Source organism: Schistocerca americana, chromosome X (genome assembly GCF_021461395.2).
Source record: "Schistocerca americana isolate TAMUIC-IGC-003095 chromosome X, iqSchAmer2.1, whole genome shotgun sequence".
Taxonomy (NCBI): Eukaryota; Metazoa; Arthropoda; class Insecta; order Orthoptera; family Acrididae; genus Schistocerca; species Schistocerca americana.
The window spans coordinates 661,142,485-661,159,847 of record NC_060130.1 but is presented as its reverse complement, the minus strand read 5'-3'; the positions used below and the strand labels follow the sequence as shown (position 1 = coordinate 661,159,847).

At 38.4% G+C, this 17,363-nt stretch overlaps 1 protein-coding gene across 1 annotated transcript in view; it reads right to left on the bottom strand.

Moving 5' to 3' along the window:
* Positions 1–17,363, bottom strand: part of LOC124555748 (rho guanine nucleotide exchange factor 17) — a 386,854-nt gene that overhangs the window by 221,516 nt on the left and 147,975 nt on the right. The window contains exon 6 of the mRNA XM_047129772.1: positions 1,255–1,592. Coding sequence (XP_046985728.1) covers positions 1,255–1,592 — 338 coding nt within the window. The remainder of the gene's footprint in view (positions 1–1,254; positions 1,593–17,363) is intronic.

The window sequence follows — 17,363 nt, the reverse complement described above, 5'->3', positions numbered from 1 at the left end:
AAATTTCATTAATGGTCTACGTCTTTCTCCTCAACATAGTGACCCTGATGGTAAATACATTTCTCCCAATGAGAGACTAGTTTGTTGGTACCTTCATTGTAGAATGTCTGACTTTGTTGATGATGCCACACCCTCATCTCTGCTTGCACTGCTTAATCACAATCAAAATGAAGTCCTTGACAGTGCTATTTAGTTTTGGAAACAGACAAAAATCAGATGGGGCCAAATGATTGATGACAGTAAACCCAAGGTGTTGCAGCACTCATGTGGGGTCTTGCATTGTCATCCTGAAGGAGAGGGTGCTCCATATGTATATGAACTCTTCAGATTCATGTTTACAGTCATTTTAGGGTCAGTTTCTTATTTGCTGGCATAGTTACATTACTTACTGCCATAATATACACTACAATTTGGAGTCTCTAGTGACAGAGGGTTGCAATTTTCATCAGCAAAATGAGAATGTTTACTGAGTAATATACATGTCATATAAAGGGTATTTATAAATGAATATTGGTGTTTTAACACTTTATAATCTCTGTGGACAGAGATGAACCAACCTCCACAATTATTCTTCATTTTTATTTTTGTCTGGTCTCAGATGAGATGGAATCTCTCATTCTCTTTTTCTGTTTCTCCATGTAGGGAGGTATGTCTAATGGATGTGTGAAATTGTCATTTTTGTATATGGATATGCATTTACATAAAGAAGACATTGAAGAATGGTTTACATAAGGTTAACTTGTCAGATTATGAGTATTAAATTATCTGGTGGTAAGCATGATAGAAAATGATGGTGTTCCACATGAGTCATGCCATATATTAGAACCTTTATGTATATGGAATAGCCCATGGTATACATCAATTGAGAGAAGTAACTGTTAAAAACTACTTTGTGTATATTTTATTATCAGTTAACTACAGTTAACATATGTATTTTTGCTTATAAAGGCAACAAACAAACTTCATGTAAATCATAATGAGTATGACATTTGAAGTTGTTGCTTTTCAATCATACTGAGTAGTTGCTGTTTATCTACTATTAATTGCTTAATATTTACATTAGACCATAGGTAATTGTGAATAAATCACAGTTAGCTACATGCTGTGTAAATAAAACCCTGTTTACTAAGAGAATTGTTGCACAGCATGCTGGCAGTGTGAATTTTAATTCTCAGATCTTGATAGTCAGAAGAATGGCTAGTAATAAATGTTTTTAGTTTGTTTAAAATTAACAGATCTAAATATCATACTCACGCTGAAGGCTTCCTGATAGCACCGCTGCGGCGCTTAACTGTAGTAATAATGAGTAAATCATTAAAAAGGAACAATCCACGCTCTGGATTGCCAGAGCCAGCTGCATCTCCAGTAACGGACACCAAATCAAAACGCAGAAACACTCTATCTGGAGTGAATATATTGGAGCAGCCTTCAATAACATTTTCCAGTTCCCTAAGCATTGCTTGCTGTTGTTCTGCTTCCATACTTTCTCGTTCAGTACAGTTGATTTTCACAGCCAAGACATGTACCTCACGTTGTGCTGACAGAAGTAAGTTGTAGTCTGGATGGCTCTGTTCTGTGTTCTTGATAAGTGTCTGTAAAATATATCCAAATTATTTTTAGATGTTATCGTATGTTTTTATGACTATGTTCACAAAGTAACATATAATAAAGAAACTTAATAATTTAAATTTTTTTTTACATAGAATAAAAATGAAGTATGAAGAAACAAAATCCTTGCATGGACTAAATTTTTAATTTAAAAACAACTGTTTGCAGTTGGTGTTCTCTGTAAGTAAATGAAAGCAGTATTAGTCTTATGCTGCAGTGTTATTAAGACTATTTGTGTTTCAGCGGACCAGGAGCAGATTAAAGGAAATGGTGCAAGTGGATCACTTAAACAAAGAAGAAAGGATTCCAATTACTGAATTGTTTATTGCATATCACGATGCATTTCACATGCCCGGGGATAGACTGACATACACAGAGATGGTGAAACATGAAATTAAACCAAAAGTGTAAGGCAAAGTAATAAATATCTGAAAATATCAACTACCAGAGGTGCAAAAGGAAGCCCTCCAAAACAAGATAGATGCAATATTAATAAATGATTTCATTACACTGAGTACAAATGGGTAGAATTTCCCATTATTGATGGTTCCAAAAAAGACAGATGCTTCAGGGAAACAAAAATGGAGAATAGTTGTGGATTACTGGAGGGTGAATGACATTTGTATTAACACTGTATTCTGCTATCCTGTATCAATGACATTTTAGATTGCTTAGGAAAAGCTAAGCACTTCAACACTTAGGATGATGCAAAGGGTTACCACGAGATGGAGATGATGGGGAGAAAACAGCCTTCTATACTCCAGAAGGGCATTAGAATACAAATGGTTACTGATGGGAATAACAGATGGTAGAGCCACTTTTCAGAGACTGATGAACACAGTATTAACCAGACTTCAGGCACACAAGATGTGATTTAGATAATGTGTTCACATACAGAGCTACATTAGAAGAGCATAATGCCAAACTAGAACAAGCATTTGAGAGGTTCCAATCACACAATTTAAAATTGCAGGTAGACAAGTGTGAGTTCCTACAGAAAGAGAGAATTTATATAGGGCACATAATTGTGACAGAAGGATTAAAACCCAAATCACAGAAGAAGAGCATCCAAGAACTAGCACCAAAAAGCACTTAAAGAGCTTTCTGCTGAAGAAAGAAGCAAACTATGAGTGGTTGACACCATGGGAAGCTGTTTTCCAGGAATGAAAAGAGAAAATAGCTAGCTCCCATCTTACAGTATCTTGATTTTACAAAATAATTCATAATTACAATGGATGCTAGCAAGCAGTCAATCAGTACCATGTCGAGCCAAGGAGAATTAGGACAGAACTTATCAGTAGCCTCTGCATTCAGAATGCTGAACCCTACTGAGAAAGGATATGCTACGATCAAGCGAGAGCTCTTAGCTAGAGTGTGGGTAGCAAAGCACTATTGACCTTATGTGTACAGAAGAAGATTCGAGCTACATCTGCACCTACATTTACATGGATACTCTGTGAAACACATTTAAGTGCCTGGCAGAGGGATCACTGAACCACGTTCACAATAATTCTCTATTATTCCAACCTCATACAGCACATGGAAAAAACAAACATCTATATCTTTTTGTGTGAGCTCTGATTTCCCTTATTTTACTATGATGATCATTTCTCTCTATGTAGGTTGGCATCAACAAAATATTTTCCCATGATGTCCACCCCAAATCCTGTATCATTTCAGTGCACTCTCTCCCCTATTTTGTGATAATATAAAATGTGGCCCCCTCCTTTGGACTTTCTCAATGTACTCTATCAGTCCTGTCTCATAAGGATACTTCATCATGCAGCAGTATTCAAAAACAGGACAGACAATCATAGTGCAGATAGTGTCTTTAGTAGATCTGTTAAATTTTCTAAGTGTCATGCCAATAAAACACAGTCTTTGGTTAGCCTTCACCACAACATTTTCTATATGTTTCCACCAATTTAAGTTGTTCATAATTGTAATTCCTAGGTATTTAGTTGAATTTGTGGCCTTTAGATTCGATTGATTTATTATGTAATTGAAGTTTAACAGACTCCTCTTAGCACTCATGCTGGCCGGTGTGGCCGAATGGTTCTAGGCACTTCAGTCTGGAACCACACGACCGCTACGGTCGCAGTTTCGAATCTTGCCTCGGGCATGGATGTGTGTGATGTCCTTAGGTTAGTTAGGTTTAAGTAGTTCTAAGTTATAGGGAACTGATGACCTCAGACGTTAAGTCCCTTAGTGCTCAGAGCCATTTGAACCATTTAGCACTCATGTGGATGACCTCATACTTTTTGTTATTTAGGTATCAGTTGCCATATTTGCATCATACAGAGATCTTTTCTAAATAGTTTTGCAATTTGTTTTGATCTTCTGATGACATTACTAACTGACAAACAACAGCATCATCTGCAAATAATTTAAGACAGTTGTTGAGATCATCTCCAAATCATTTATAGACACCGAAGAGCCAAAGAAACTGGTACCCCTGCCTAATATCGTGTAGGGCCCCTGTGAGCATGCAGAAGTGCCACAACATGACATGGCATAGACTCGACTAATGTCTGAAGTAGTTCTGGAGGGAACTGACACCATAAATCCTGCAGGGCTGTCCATAAATCTGTAAGAGTACGAGTGGGTGGAGATCTCTTCTGAACAGCGTGTTCCAAGGATTCCCAGATATGCTCAATAATGTTCATGTCTGGGGAGTTTGGTGGCCAGCAGAAGTGTTTAAACTCAGAAGAGTTTTCTTGGTGCCACTCAATAGCAATTCTGGTTGTTTGGGGTGTCACATTGTCCTGACGGAGTTGCCCAAGTCTGTCAGTATGCATAATGGACATGAATCGTTGTAGATAATCAGACAGGTTACTTACATACGTGTCACCTGTCTAAATCATATCTAAACATATCAGGGGTCTCATATCACTTCAACAGCACATGCCCCACACCATTACAGATCCTCCACCATCCTGAACAGTCTCCATCAGCTTCAACAGTCCCCTGTTGACATGCAGGGTCCATGGATTCATGAAGTTGTCTCCATACGCTTACAAGTCCATCTGCTTGATACAATTTGAAATGATACTTGTCCAACCAGACAACACAACATGTTTCCAGTCATCAACACTCTAATGTCAGTATTGATGGGCCCAGGTGAGGCATGAAGCTTTGTGTCACGCAGTTATCAAGGGTACACAAGTGGGCCTTCAGCTGCGAAGGCCATATCGATGATGTTTCATTGAATGGTTTGTATTCTGACACTTGTTGATGGCCCAGCATTGAAATCTGCAGCAATTTGTTGAAGGGTTGCTCTTGTCATGTTGAATAATTCTCTTTAGTTGTCATTGGTCCCGTTCTTGCTGTATCTTCTTCAGGCTGCAGCAATGTCAGAGAATTAATGTTTTGCCAGAGACCTGGTATTCATGGTATACTCATGAAACAGTTGTACAGGAAAATCCCCACTTCATCACTACCTCAGAGATGCTGTGTCCCATTGTTCATGTGCTGCCTGTAACAGCACATTCAAACTCACTTAAATGTTGAAACTTCCTGGCAGATTAAAACTGTGTGCCAGACTGAGACTTGAACTTGGTCCGGCACACAGTTTTAATCTGCCAGGAAGTTTCATATCAGCGCACACTCTGCTGCAGAGTGAAAATCTCATTCTGGAAGCACTTAAATGTTGATAACCTGCCATTCTAGCAGCAGTCACTGATCTAACAACTGCACCAGACACTTGTTGTCTTGTATAGGCATTGCCAACTGCAGTCCCATTTTATGCATGTTTACATATCTCTGTATTTGAATATGCAAGCCATATTTGAATATGCATGCAGTATTTGAATATGCATGCCTATACCAGTTTCTTTGGCACTTCAGTGTAGATACAGAACAGCAAAGGGCCTATATCATTACCTTGGGGAATGCCAGAAATCACTTCTGTTTCACTCAATGACTTTCCCTCAATTACAATGAACTGTGACCTCTCTGATAGGAAATCATGAATCCAGCCATATAACTAAGATGATATTCCATAAGCACGCAATTTCACTACATGCTGCTTGTGTGGTACAGTGTCAAAAGCCTTCTGGAAATCCAGAAACATGAAATCAATTTGAAACTCCTTGTCAATAGCACACAACACTTCATGTGAGTAAAGAGCTAGTTGTATTTCACATTAATGATGTCTTCTAAATCTGTGTTGACTGTGTGTTAATAGACCATTTTCATTGAGGTAACACATAATTTTCAAATACAATATACGTTCCAAGGCCCTGCAGCATATTGATGTTAATGATATGCGCCTATAATTTAGTGGATTACTACTACTACCTTTCTCGAATTTTGGTGTGACCTGTGTGGATCTTTTATCAAGTGAATGGTTGTATATTTGTTAAGTACAGAGCTATTGTGTCAGCATACTTTGAAAGGAACCTAACTGGTATACAGTCTGGACCAGAAGACTTAGTTTTTTTAAGTGATATAAGTTGCTTCACTGCTCCAAGGATGTCTTTTTCTATGTTACTCATGTCTGCAGCTGTTATTGCTTTGATTTGTGGAATATTTGCTTTGTATTCTTTGATGAAGGAATGTATTGATCACAAATCCTTGAAATGGTTGGAACATATAAGTGATCCATCATCAAGGTTAATTAAATTCATGTTTAAAATGGCAGAATATGACTGACATAATATCCAAAAAAGGATTGCAAAACACGGATGCAGATGGGTTGTCATGGATACCAGAAAATCCAGCTGCAATCATTAGGAATGTGAAAGAGATCAACAAGGAAGGACAAGACAATCAGCAACCAATGATTAGTGAAGCAGAAAAGGAAGCTATTCTGAAACAGTTTCATGATTCATTGATAGTGGACACCAAGCGATCAGTCACACATAAGACCATATTGAAAGGTATAGATCATGGAGAGATGTGAAGAAAGTCATAGAAGAGTAAATTTGAAGTTTTCAGAGTTGTCAGAATAAAATACTATGCAGAATATGGTGAAAAAAGCCCTTAATATTGACCAAAATACCTAACCAGGCATTCACTCATAGTGATATTTATGTAGTTGGACTGCTTCAGTTAACAAAAAAAGGTTACAGAAACATCCTAAGATTTCAAAATGCCCTCATGAAGTTTGTTGCAGCAGAGCCTATGGCACAACTGGGTGCTGACGCAATAGTGTAAATCTTAGTAAAGAGATTAATTTGCATTTGCAGATACCAGCAGTATTATTGAATAACCAAGGAAGAAATTTCCCAAGTGACATTTTAAACATGGTTTATCATGTACTGAAGATCAAGAGGATTCAGTCTTGTGCATACCACCTTAAAATATATGGGGCACTCAGGATGCATCAAACACTAACAGACTATCTATACCATTATGTGGGAATGAAACAGGAAAACTGGAATGAACGGATAAATTTTTCCACTTTTCTATGTAACACCACACCACACCACACTCATCAGCTGGGGTCACTCCATTTGAGATTTTTTTTTGGCGTATATGCAACATACCCATGATCCTACAGTGAAATCTAGGCAAAGTAAAATACAACTATGATGATTATGTAATGGGGCATTATTACACGACAAAAGTGTGAGAAAAAGCCATCAAGGAATTTGACAAGCCCATGGAGGGGGTCTTTTCATGTCTTAAGGACTCATGGACTAAATGTAATACTTCAACTAATGAATAAGAAGTTTACAATAGTACACATGAAGAAATTAAAGCAGTTCATTTCACTTTATACATGTGAGGTTGTGATAAAGTTGAGTTGGCATGTTCTAAAATATAAAGAAGCAAGACTAAGCTAAACTCTATCTTAAAACTGATTAAGTGGGGATTTACATGTATGAGCTCAAGTACGTGGAGGTGAGGGAGACATTGTGACCAGTCATTGGAGGCAGGCCCAACTGTTTTGCTTCTATTAGCCTAACAATGGCAGCAGTAGCAAGCAGGAAGAAACAAAGAAGTAAGATATCAGTGATAAATGTAAAAGTTCAAAGCTCAGACATCTAGAGATTAAAGAAGAGGAATAGGAACAATGTATGACTTAGAAAATAAGCTATGATTACATAAAAGATTAGCAGAGACTGAGAGATGCAACAGGAAATCCTGCATTTCCATTTATGTGTTAGTGACCACTACCACCCTTGTAAACATAGGAGTAATGCTTGTTACACACGATCACAGATGAAGAATGGAGAAAATGTGATTACTTATTGTACATATTTGTAATCCAAGGATGTATTAATTGTTTCAATTAAATAATCTATGTATGTATATTTATATGTAAAACAAAAAGAGAAACCTTCATATTTACATGTACAGGGTGAGTCACCTAACATTACCACTGGATATATTTCATAAACCACATCAAATACTGACGAACCGATTCCACAGACCAAACGTGAGGAGAAGGGCTAGTGTAATTAGTTAATACAAACCACAAAAAAATGCACGGAAGTATGTTTTTTAACACAAACCTACATTTTTTTAAATGGAACCCTGTTAGTTTTGTTTAGCAAATCTGTACATATAAACAAATATGTAATCAGTGCCACTTGTTGCATTGTAAAATGTTAATTACATCCGGAGATATTGTAACCTAAAGTTGACGCTTGAGTACCACTCCTCCGCTGTTCGATCGTGTGTATCGGAGAGCACCGAATTACGTAGGGATCCAAACGGTGATCGACCTTAGGTACAGAAGAGACTGGAACAGCACATTATGTCCACATGCTAACACCTTTTTATTGGTCTTTTTCACTGACGCACATGTACATTACCATGAGGAGTGAGGTACACGTACACACATAGTTTCCGTTTTCAATTACGGAGTGGAATAGAGTGTGTCCCGATATGTCAGGCCAATAGATGTTCAATGTGATGGCCTTCATTTGCTGCACACAATTGCAATCTATGGCGTAATGGATGTCGTACATGCCGCAGTACATCTGGTGTAATGTCACTGCAGGGTGCCACAATACGTTGTTTCATATCCTCTGGGGTTGTAGGCACACCACGGTACACATTCTCCTTTAACGTACCCCACAGAAAGAAGTCCAGAGGTGTAAGATCAGGAGAATGGGCTGGCCAATTTATGCGTCCTCCACGTCCTATGAAACGCCCATCGAACATCCTGTCAAGGGTCAGCCTAGTGTTAATTGCGGAATGTGCAGGTGCACCATCATGCTGATACCACATATGTCGATGCGTTTCGAGTGGGACATTTTCAAGCAACATTGGCAGATCATTCTGTAGAAACGTGATGCATGTTGCAGCTGTTTGGGCCCCTGCAATGAAGTGGGGACCAATGAGGTGGTCGCCAATGATTCCACACCATACATTTACAGTCCACAGTCGCTGTCACTCTACCTGTCTGAGCCAGCGAGGATTGTCCACAGACCAGTAATGCATGTTCCATAGATTCACTGCCCCATGGTTTGTGAAACCCACTTCATCAGTAAACAGGTAGAACTGCAATGCATTCCCCGTTAATGCCCATTGACAGAATTGCACTCGATGATTAAAGTCATCACCATGTAATTGCTGATGTAGCGACACATGAAACGGGTGAAAGCGGTGACGATGCAGTATGCGCATGACACTACTTTGACTCAGTCCACCGGCTCTCACAATGTCCCGTGTACTCATGTGTGGGTTCATGGCAACAGCAGCTAACACACCAACTGCACCCGCTTCTCCTGTGATGGGCCTGTTACGGACCCGTTTGCGTGCTATGACCGTACCTGTTGCATACAGTTGGCGGTAGACGTTTTGCAATGTGCAGCACGTTGGATGCTCTCTGTCCAGGTACCATTCTGCATACACCCTGCAGGCTTCAGCTGCATTTCGTTGACACTCGCCATAGATGAGTATCATCTCCGCCTTTTCAGAGTTCGAATACACCATAGTCACAGTTCCTACAACACTTCGCTATCACAGACGTCTGGTAACATGGTGTACTACAGTTGGTCTGCATGCGGAGACGAATGCAGAATAACAATAGCAGCAAGCGCTACATGCGAACACTGCGGCAGCTAAACCAAACCGTAACAGTGCACTACAGCCAAACTCATAAACACGGCCGTCATTGTAAACATGTCCCTGCAGATGCTGCTTGCCGACCATGGCCCGTGTTTGATACAACACACAACTGAACGTCAGAGGTTTCAAGTGTCAACTTTAGGTTACAATATCTCCGGATGTAATTAACATTTTACAATGCAACAAATGGCAATGATTACGTATTTGTTTATATATTCATATGTGCTAACAAAACTAACGCGGTTCCATTTAAAAAAACATAGGTTTGTGTTAAAAAACATACTTCTGTGCATTTTTGTATGGTTTATATTAAACAATTACATTAGCCCCTCTCCTCATGCTCGGTCTGTGGAATTGGTTCGTCAGTATTTGATGTGGTTTACAAAATATATCCAGCGGTAACGTTAGGTGACTCACCCTGTATACATACATGTGAACCAATGTGATGTGTCTTAAGATGTGTCTAAGATTTGGAGATGTATCTTCCCCAATTATGGAGGTGTAATGAATGAAAAAATAGAAAAAAATGAAAAAAAATACATCAAAGTATGAATATTAGCTGTAAATCTTATACTGTAGGTAGAGGCGTAGGGCAAGTCACTTTTGTCAGTTCATTAAGAGGTTTTATGCATTGAGAGACCACTGATTTCATACACACTGATTGTGATTTGGAGGTAAAAATCAAGGCAGTTACATATCACATATGAGCAAATGGCCTCAAACACCACGTATAGAGAGCCTAAAATGCCAAGCAAGTCAGAGTTCAGCAGAGCTGGGCAGTTCCAGTGAGCAACAGCAACCTCAAATGGATGACCCTACACCAGATGTTGTGTAAGTGAAGTCAGATTCAATTAACTTTGTGCACTAAGGGGGACTTGTAAGGCTTGCCTGAATGTATCTCTAGGCTAGGGTTATTGTCTTCCATCATACATTTATCTTCATGTACTTATGTCTGTATTCACCTACACTGTGACAAGTACTTGAACCTAAAGGGTTAATCCAGATGAATAGGAAAAAGAATCCCGTAATGTTTGAATACTCCATTAGTAGTGTAGCGCTTGACAGTCATGTTGATTAAATATTTGGGCATAACATTGCAGAGATATATGAAGTGGGACAAGCATGTGATGGCATTTGTGGGTAAGGCGGATAGTCATCTTTGGTTCATTGGTAGAATTTTGGGAAGATGTGGTTCATCAGTAAAGGAGACCGCTTATCAAACACTAATACGACCTATTATTGAGTACTGCTTGAGCATTTGGGATCCCTATATGGTTGGATTGAGGGAGGACATAGAAACAATTCAGAGGCGGGCTGCTAGATTTGTTACTGGTAGGTTTGATCATCATGCGAGTGTTATGGAAATGCTTCAGGAACTTGGCTGGGAGTCTCTAGAGGAAAGGAGGCATTCTTTTCATGAATCACTACTGAGGAAATTTAGAGAACCAGCATTTGAGGCTGACTGCACTACAATTTTACTGCCGCCAACTTACATTTCATGGAAAGACCACAAAGATAAGATAAGAGAGATTAGGGCTCATACAGGGGCATATAGGCAGTCATTTTTCCCTCATTCTGTTTGGGAGTGGAACAGGGAGAGAAGATGCTAGTTGTGGTATGAGGTACCCTCCACCATGCACCGTATGGTGGATTGCAGAGTATGTATGTAGATGTAATTAGAACAATACAATCTGTCACCTCCATGGTTCATTATCTGTACTACCATATGTCACCGTGTATCCCTGATTCTTAACTAATTTATAGGCCAGGGTGGACATTTTTTCTTGTAATTGATTGGACAATCTAGTAAGTCTCATCTCTGCTTTTATAAACCAGAATCTTGATCTTCTGAATGTTCCTTGCTAACACATGATGAAGCAATAAAAACAGACCAGTATGCCAACTCAGTGTAATTTCCTTTAGTATCATCATATCTACCTCCTAAGCCCAGCATCCAAGTCATTCTGTACTGTATCCCACCACAGAGAGACAAAAAATCTCAGCTTGATCCCACCAAGAAATGGATGACCAAAACTCCCACTCACCTCTGATCTGACCATGAGCTTCTAAATAAATATGTTGTGATCCATGTCAGGTTACAATACATTTTTTCACTACTTTTGGTATATCATTTATTTCTAGTTGGATCAGCAGTGGAAATTAGACATCCAAAAACACAGTGAGATTGTAAAACAAAACAGAAAAGTAATTCAATGTTTGACTGATATAGCTGTCTTTCTTGCCAAGCAGGTACTTCCATTTTGGGCCACACAGAAAATGAATTTCCTGCAAATTGTGGAAAATATGTTGAATTAGTTTTGCTCCTAAACAAATACAATAAAATGTTGAGCCACCATCTGCAGATGAAAAGAGTGTTCCTTGCACAATACGGTCACATTCAGGGTGACCTAATAGATCCTGCTGCTACAGTTCCACTGAGATAAATTAAGAAAGAGATAAGAAATGCGCCCTTCTATGCATTCACCGTGGATGAAACCAGTGATATATCTAAGTACTCTCAGCTCTCTACTGTACTGAGGCACAAAAAAGATTTTTAGTTTTGTTTATGTAAGTACTGTCCAAAGCGCAACTGCTCTGTAAAATAATGTGTACCTTACTCTGAAAATGTATGTATGTGGTTCAAAACTAGTAGCTCAATGCTATGATTGTGCTGTTGTGCTAGCTGGAGAATTGTATGGCCTTCAGAAGAGAGTAAAGGACAAATACTCTGACACAGTTTTCATACACTGTCTTGCTCATGGGTTAAAGCTAGTGCTTTTTTAGTCCATATCCTCTCTGCAAAGGACGCAAGTATTGTATTACACTAAGTAGTTTTGTAACCTTTCTTTATTAGTTCACAAAGAACACTGCTGTGCTGGACAAGGTTGTTAAAAAATATTTCCAAAAATGTGTCTCACATGCTGGAACTATAATTGAAGGTTAATCAAAATATTGAAGAACACAGTTTCAATCTTTTAAAACCATTTGACAGCATTCTTGACAACCCTGATGAATGGGACAGCGATATATACCACAAAGCTCCAAGTTTCAGTAATGTTCTTTGAAAATTTGAGTCTCAGTTCTTACTACAGATATCTGGCAAAGTATTTGGGATGACTGATATTCTTTTTGACATTCTGCAAACTAAAATCTTGGATGTCAACTTCTGTATGCTTAATATGGCAGAAAGTAAATAGTACATTCACCAGACAAGGGGTGGATTTGATATGGTTGTGAAGAAATCTGTGAAGGGTGTATGAAAAGATGTCATTATTGAGAATCTGACCCCACAACTTACTATCTATGTACATACTACAAAATTTACAGTGTCATGAGTCAGCATCTGGAGGTTTCATTTGAAGGGCTTGAAAAGCTCAGGTTCCTTCAATTATTATATGCTGCTGGAGGAAGGATTTTACTCACTGAAAGATATATCTAGCCAGTATTTTGATTTTTGTTGTCTCAGAAAACAATTAACTGTGGCATAATCAACAGAGGAATACCAATCTATGGAACTGCACCAGCTTCTTCCCCACCTGAGGAGTACTGGTTTGTTATCCTCAGCATTCACTGAACTCAATACGCTCTGTGGCCTTGTGTTAACAATACTTGTAAACATCCCAAGTGTTGGATATTCCTTTTCTGCTCTTCACAGATTAGGCTATTTTCCTGTGTTAAAATATCGTTCGAAGTGTTGTTATTATGATTGATTGTAACTTTTAAATAGCATTTATGGTCAAAAATCTCACAAAATATCTTTTATTTTTATGTAATTAAAGCTTAAAAATCATTAAATATCAAGGTCTGGTCACATGCTCAAAAACACTCTGTTATTGGCTGATGCTCCGGCGACACCACAGGCTAGGAGTAAGACAAAGCTATACTTGCATTATAGCAGTGTTAGCTGAAGTTACAATGTTTTTTCATACTTTTATTGCAAACAGTTTAGCTATTTAGTGATGGAAAACACAATTAGAACTTTTAAGTAACAATAGAAAGGAATTTTGTGAATGCTGATAACGGAAGCCTTGCAAAAGCTGATGCATTTATGCTCCATTTACAGCAACAGTATGTGCAAAGATGGACATTCTCTTCCCTGCTCCCTGCAACATCATTAAACTCAATCAAAACTGAAGAATTATAGAACTTTTGCAACTAGGTCCATATATTATAACTAGACTGTTGGCTATCAGTCGTGAACTATGACCCAAAGCACAAATTATTCTTGGAGAAACTTAGTGCTGATTTCATGTGTAGAAGACACTCGGTATAGACGCTGCATCCATCAGGCATAATGCGGTGCATCGGACAGTGCATCTTACTGCAGTGTAAGAGGTCACATGTTTGAATACTCAAAGGGTCATTTCTTCTTCTTCTTCTTCTTCTTCTTCTTCTTATTTCGTATAGGCCAACTAGGACCACCACATTCAACTACCGCATTTGGAGTGGGCTTTGACATTTGCCCAGTAGTTACATATCCTCTAGCTGTGTTGTTCCTTCCTCTTCTGTGTCCAGAGGGCACCAGTTTTCTTTCCTTGTGGTCTGTCTTGGAATCTCATTTGTCTAAGCTTTGTCCCGAGTATTGTCCGACCCTTCAAGTTTCCTTCTGTCATTCCCAGTTCCTGAAGATCTTTCTCCACTTCCAACAACCATGGTGACTTGGTCTTCCTCTTTTGCCAGTAATAGAGGAGCTGTTTGGTCAATCTGTCATTAATTCATACTGTAAACATGTCCATAAAATGCTAGACATCTTTTTCTAGCTACATATGTGATTCTTTCACAGTACTCATAGAGCTCGCAGCTGGGTCACCTTTTATAATTGTCACCTTCCTTGACTGGCCCCAGTATATTCCTCATTATCGTCCTCTCTTGGATTTTGAGCTTTTCAGTAAGTCCCTTCCTATTGAGTATTAAACATTATGAAGCATATAAGGCTTCAGGAGAGATGACTGTCTGGTAGTGCTTCAGTTTAGTGTTACGGGAGAGACATTTTTTATTATAAGTATTCTTGGTCAGCTGGTATGCCAGCTCTAGCTTGTTGACTCAAGTTGATAGTGCTATTCCTTCAGATAGATTAGGTTCCAGCCATTCTCCCAAGTACTTAAACCTGTTGGTTTTCTTGATCTCTCCCTGGTCTACTAGGAGATTCACCTATGTTCATGATGTACTGTGTTTTTTCAAGGGATACATGAAGCCAAACCTTTGCTACTTGCTGTCTGAGAATTTTGAGTTGTTTCACTGAAGTTTCTATTGAATCTGATAGAAGCACTAGATCATCATCAAATGCCAGGTAATCAACGTTGAGACCATTACACTTATGTCCCAGAGAGATACCATTTGGAAAAGCCTCTCAAGCTAACTCCTTCCGCCACTCGCTTGTTACCTTTTCCAGGGCACAGTTGAAGAGGAGAGGGGACAGATCATCTCCCTGTCTGACTCCCAATTTGATTTCAAAACTTTATGAGAGGGTTCCTCTGAGCTTACCTCGTGACCTGGTGTTGCTTAAAGTCTATTGGATAAGGCTGTTGGTCTGCTCGTCTAGTCCTAGTTCTTGCAGGATCTTCATGAGAGTGGGTCTATCAACTGATTCATTTGCCTTCTTGAAGTCATGAAGATGGTGACATACTTCTTACCAGGGTCATATATTTTTAAAAGTTTTACACGAAATATGAAAATAACATTAGTAAGAACTGACTGTAGTGGTTTTTTGATTTATGGATGTATTGCACATAGCTTCACATGAGTGTTAGTCTGAGAAAAAGAGAACAGAGGATAAATGCATTTACTTTGTGAAGAAGCAATTCACTTTTTGGAATGAATTGCTAGTAGTGAAGATATGACCATACGTTCTCAGTGCAATGAGGTTTAGGACAATGAGGTTATACAGAGAGATATAAACCATGTACAACATTCAGGAGACACAAACATAAGGGATGTGAAGTTTGTGAGTGTAAACTATGGTAGCATCTGGAACAGACTTACTTCATCTGAATGTAAGACAATGGAACTGCAAAACTTTAAACAAGTATCCTAGCTAGGCAGTACAAAGATAAAAAAAAAAAAAATATTGTAAAAAGTCATGGTCACATTAACTTGAAAATATCTTTTTGAACGTGATGTGTATGAACAGCGATTTCAAATGCAAGCACATGCAAACAGCAAAGAAAACACAACAATATTCTCTTTCTGATTGTGGGCAGCATATTATAAAATTTGACAGTTTATCGCTCTAACAACAGCTACCGAATAATGGTGGTGCAGCTATGTAAAATGACAATTTTTACTAGGAGTTTAATTTCATTGAATGACACTATCCTTCATTGTAACACTGGGAGAGCTTATCTTGGAGATAAGTTAATGTTAATTTCACAATGCAATACATTTTTAATTAAGTTGGTGAACTTGTGCATCAATGTGGTGTCAATTTGCCGGTACAGTGCAATCACATTTCATGCATCTTCTGATTCTCTGGAACACTCAAAAACAACTTTTCAGGATTTTCTGTAGATGTATTTGTATGGTATGGTACTACACACCATTTATAACCCATTTTATGAAACATAAATTCCAAAACAAGACACTGTGAATTAGCATTATGACAGTAGGAGTAGCAAGCTAGCCAGTGATGTCACATGCAACACATGAGTCGAATGAAACATTGCAGTGGATGTTCAAATTATCTGAATTTCATTTCCATTTTTATGAATTCAAGGGGGGAAAGGCATGTTAGGAGCATAAAATGACATAATTACTCATTTAAGACTATTTACAGAAAACAATAAAATACTGTATTCATAGCTACTGCAGGAACTCCCAAGGACAACAGAGACTCTCAAATCTACCAGTACTGTCTGTAGAAAAGAAGATGCTAAAACTGAAAATGAGGCAGAGTTCTATCAGCATACAGTGAAAGAATTCAACAGGAAGGAAAGAAGAATTGAATTAGGATTCAAGTAAAAGAAAGACAATATGACAGAGAACTAATTTCCATTCATTATATTTTAGAAAGTTCATATGAAAAGGCCTGTATTTTTCGTTGGTGTGCTATTTCAGTTCTGCCTCTCTGCCATTTGATGTGTTGTGTACATTAACTTAGAATTTAACATTAAAGGGGTGTAAACAGTTTGACATGTAATTTTTTCATTGATTCTCTTCGAAAAGACTGTCCTTTGTAATCGCATCCCCTTGCCCAAATGTCACAACATGCCACTGCCTACCACCATGCTTGAATTACTCTACAGGCACAACACACTCACATAAATATAAGAGCAATGTTAAATGTTCTCATCTTGGTAGTGAATATTATGGTTTTTAAGTAAACTGTGCTTATTTTAAATATAGTTTTTAGTTAAATTACCTATATCTTTTTCCGGCAAGTAAATTACATCCCTGAACTGAGAGTCTGAGAAGGCTGCAAAATACTCATCTACTGCTGTCATAACGACCCCATTGAACTCCAGAAATTATCCAACCACAAATATCTTTACAGGGCATGGTGAAGGTCAGAAAACAACACATGACAATTACCTCAGAACTGTCAACAACAAGATGAAAGCTGCATGGAAATAGTAAAATAGTGCAGAGAAAATGACAACCTACAAAATCACAATGTGTAGTTAGATCAAAATGGCACAAAAACATCTAATTCATCTTGAGTGTTAGGCAGGTTATGGAGTCCCTTAGGGAAACAGAATCTATGGATGGGAAGAAGTTCAATATGTGCTCAGTAT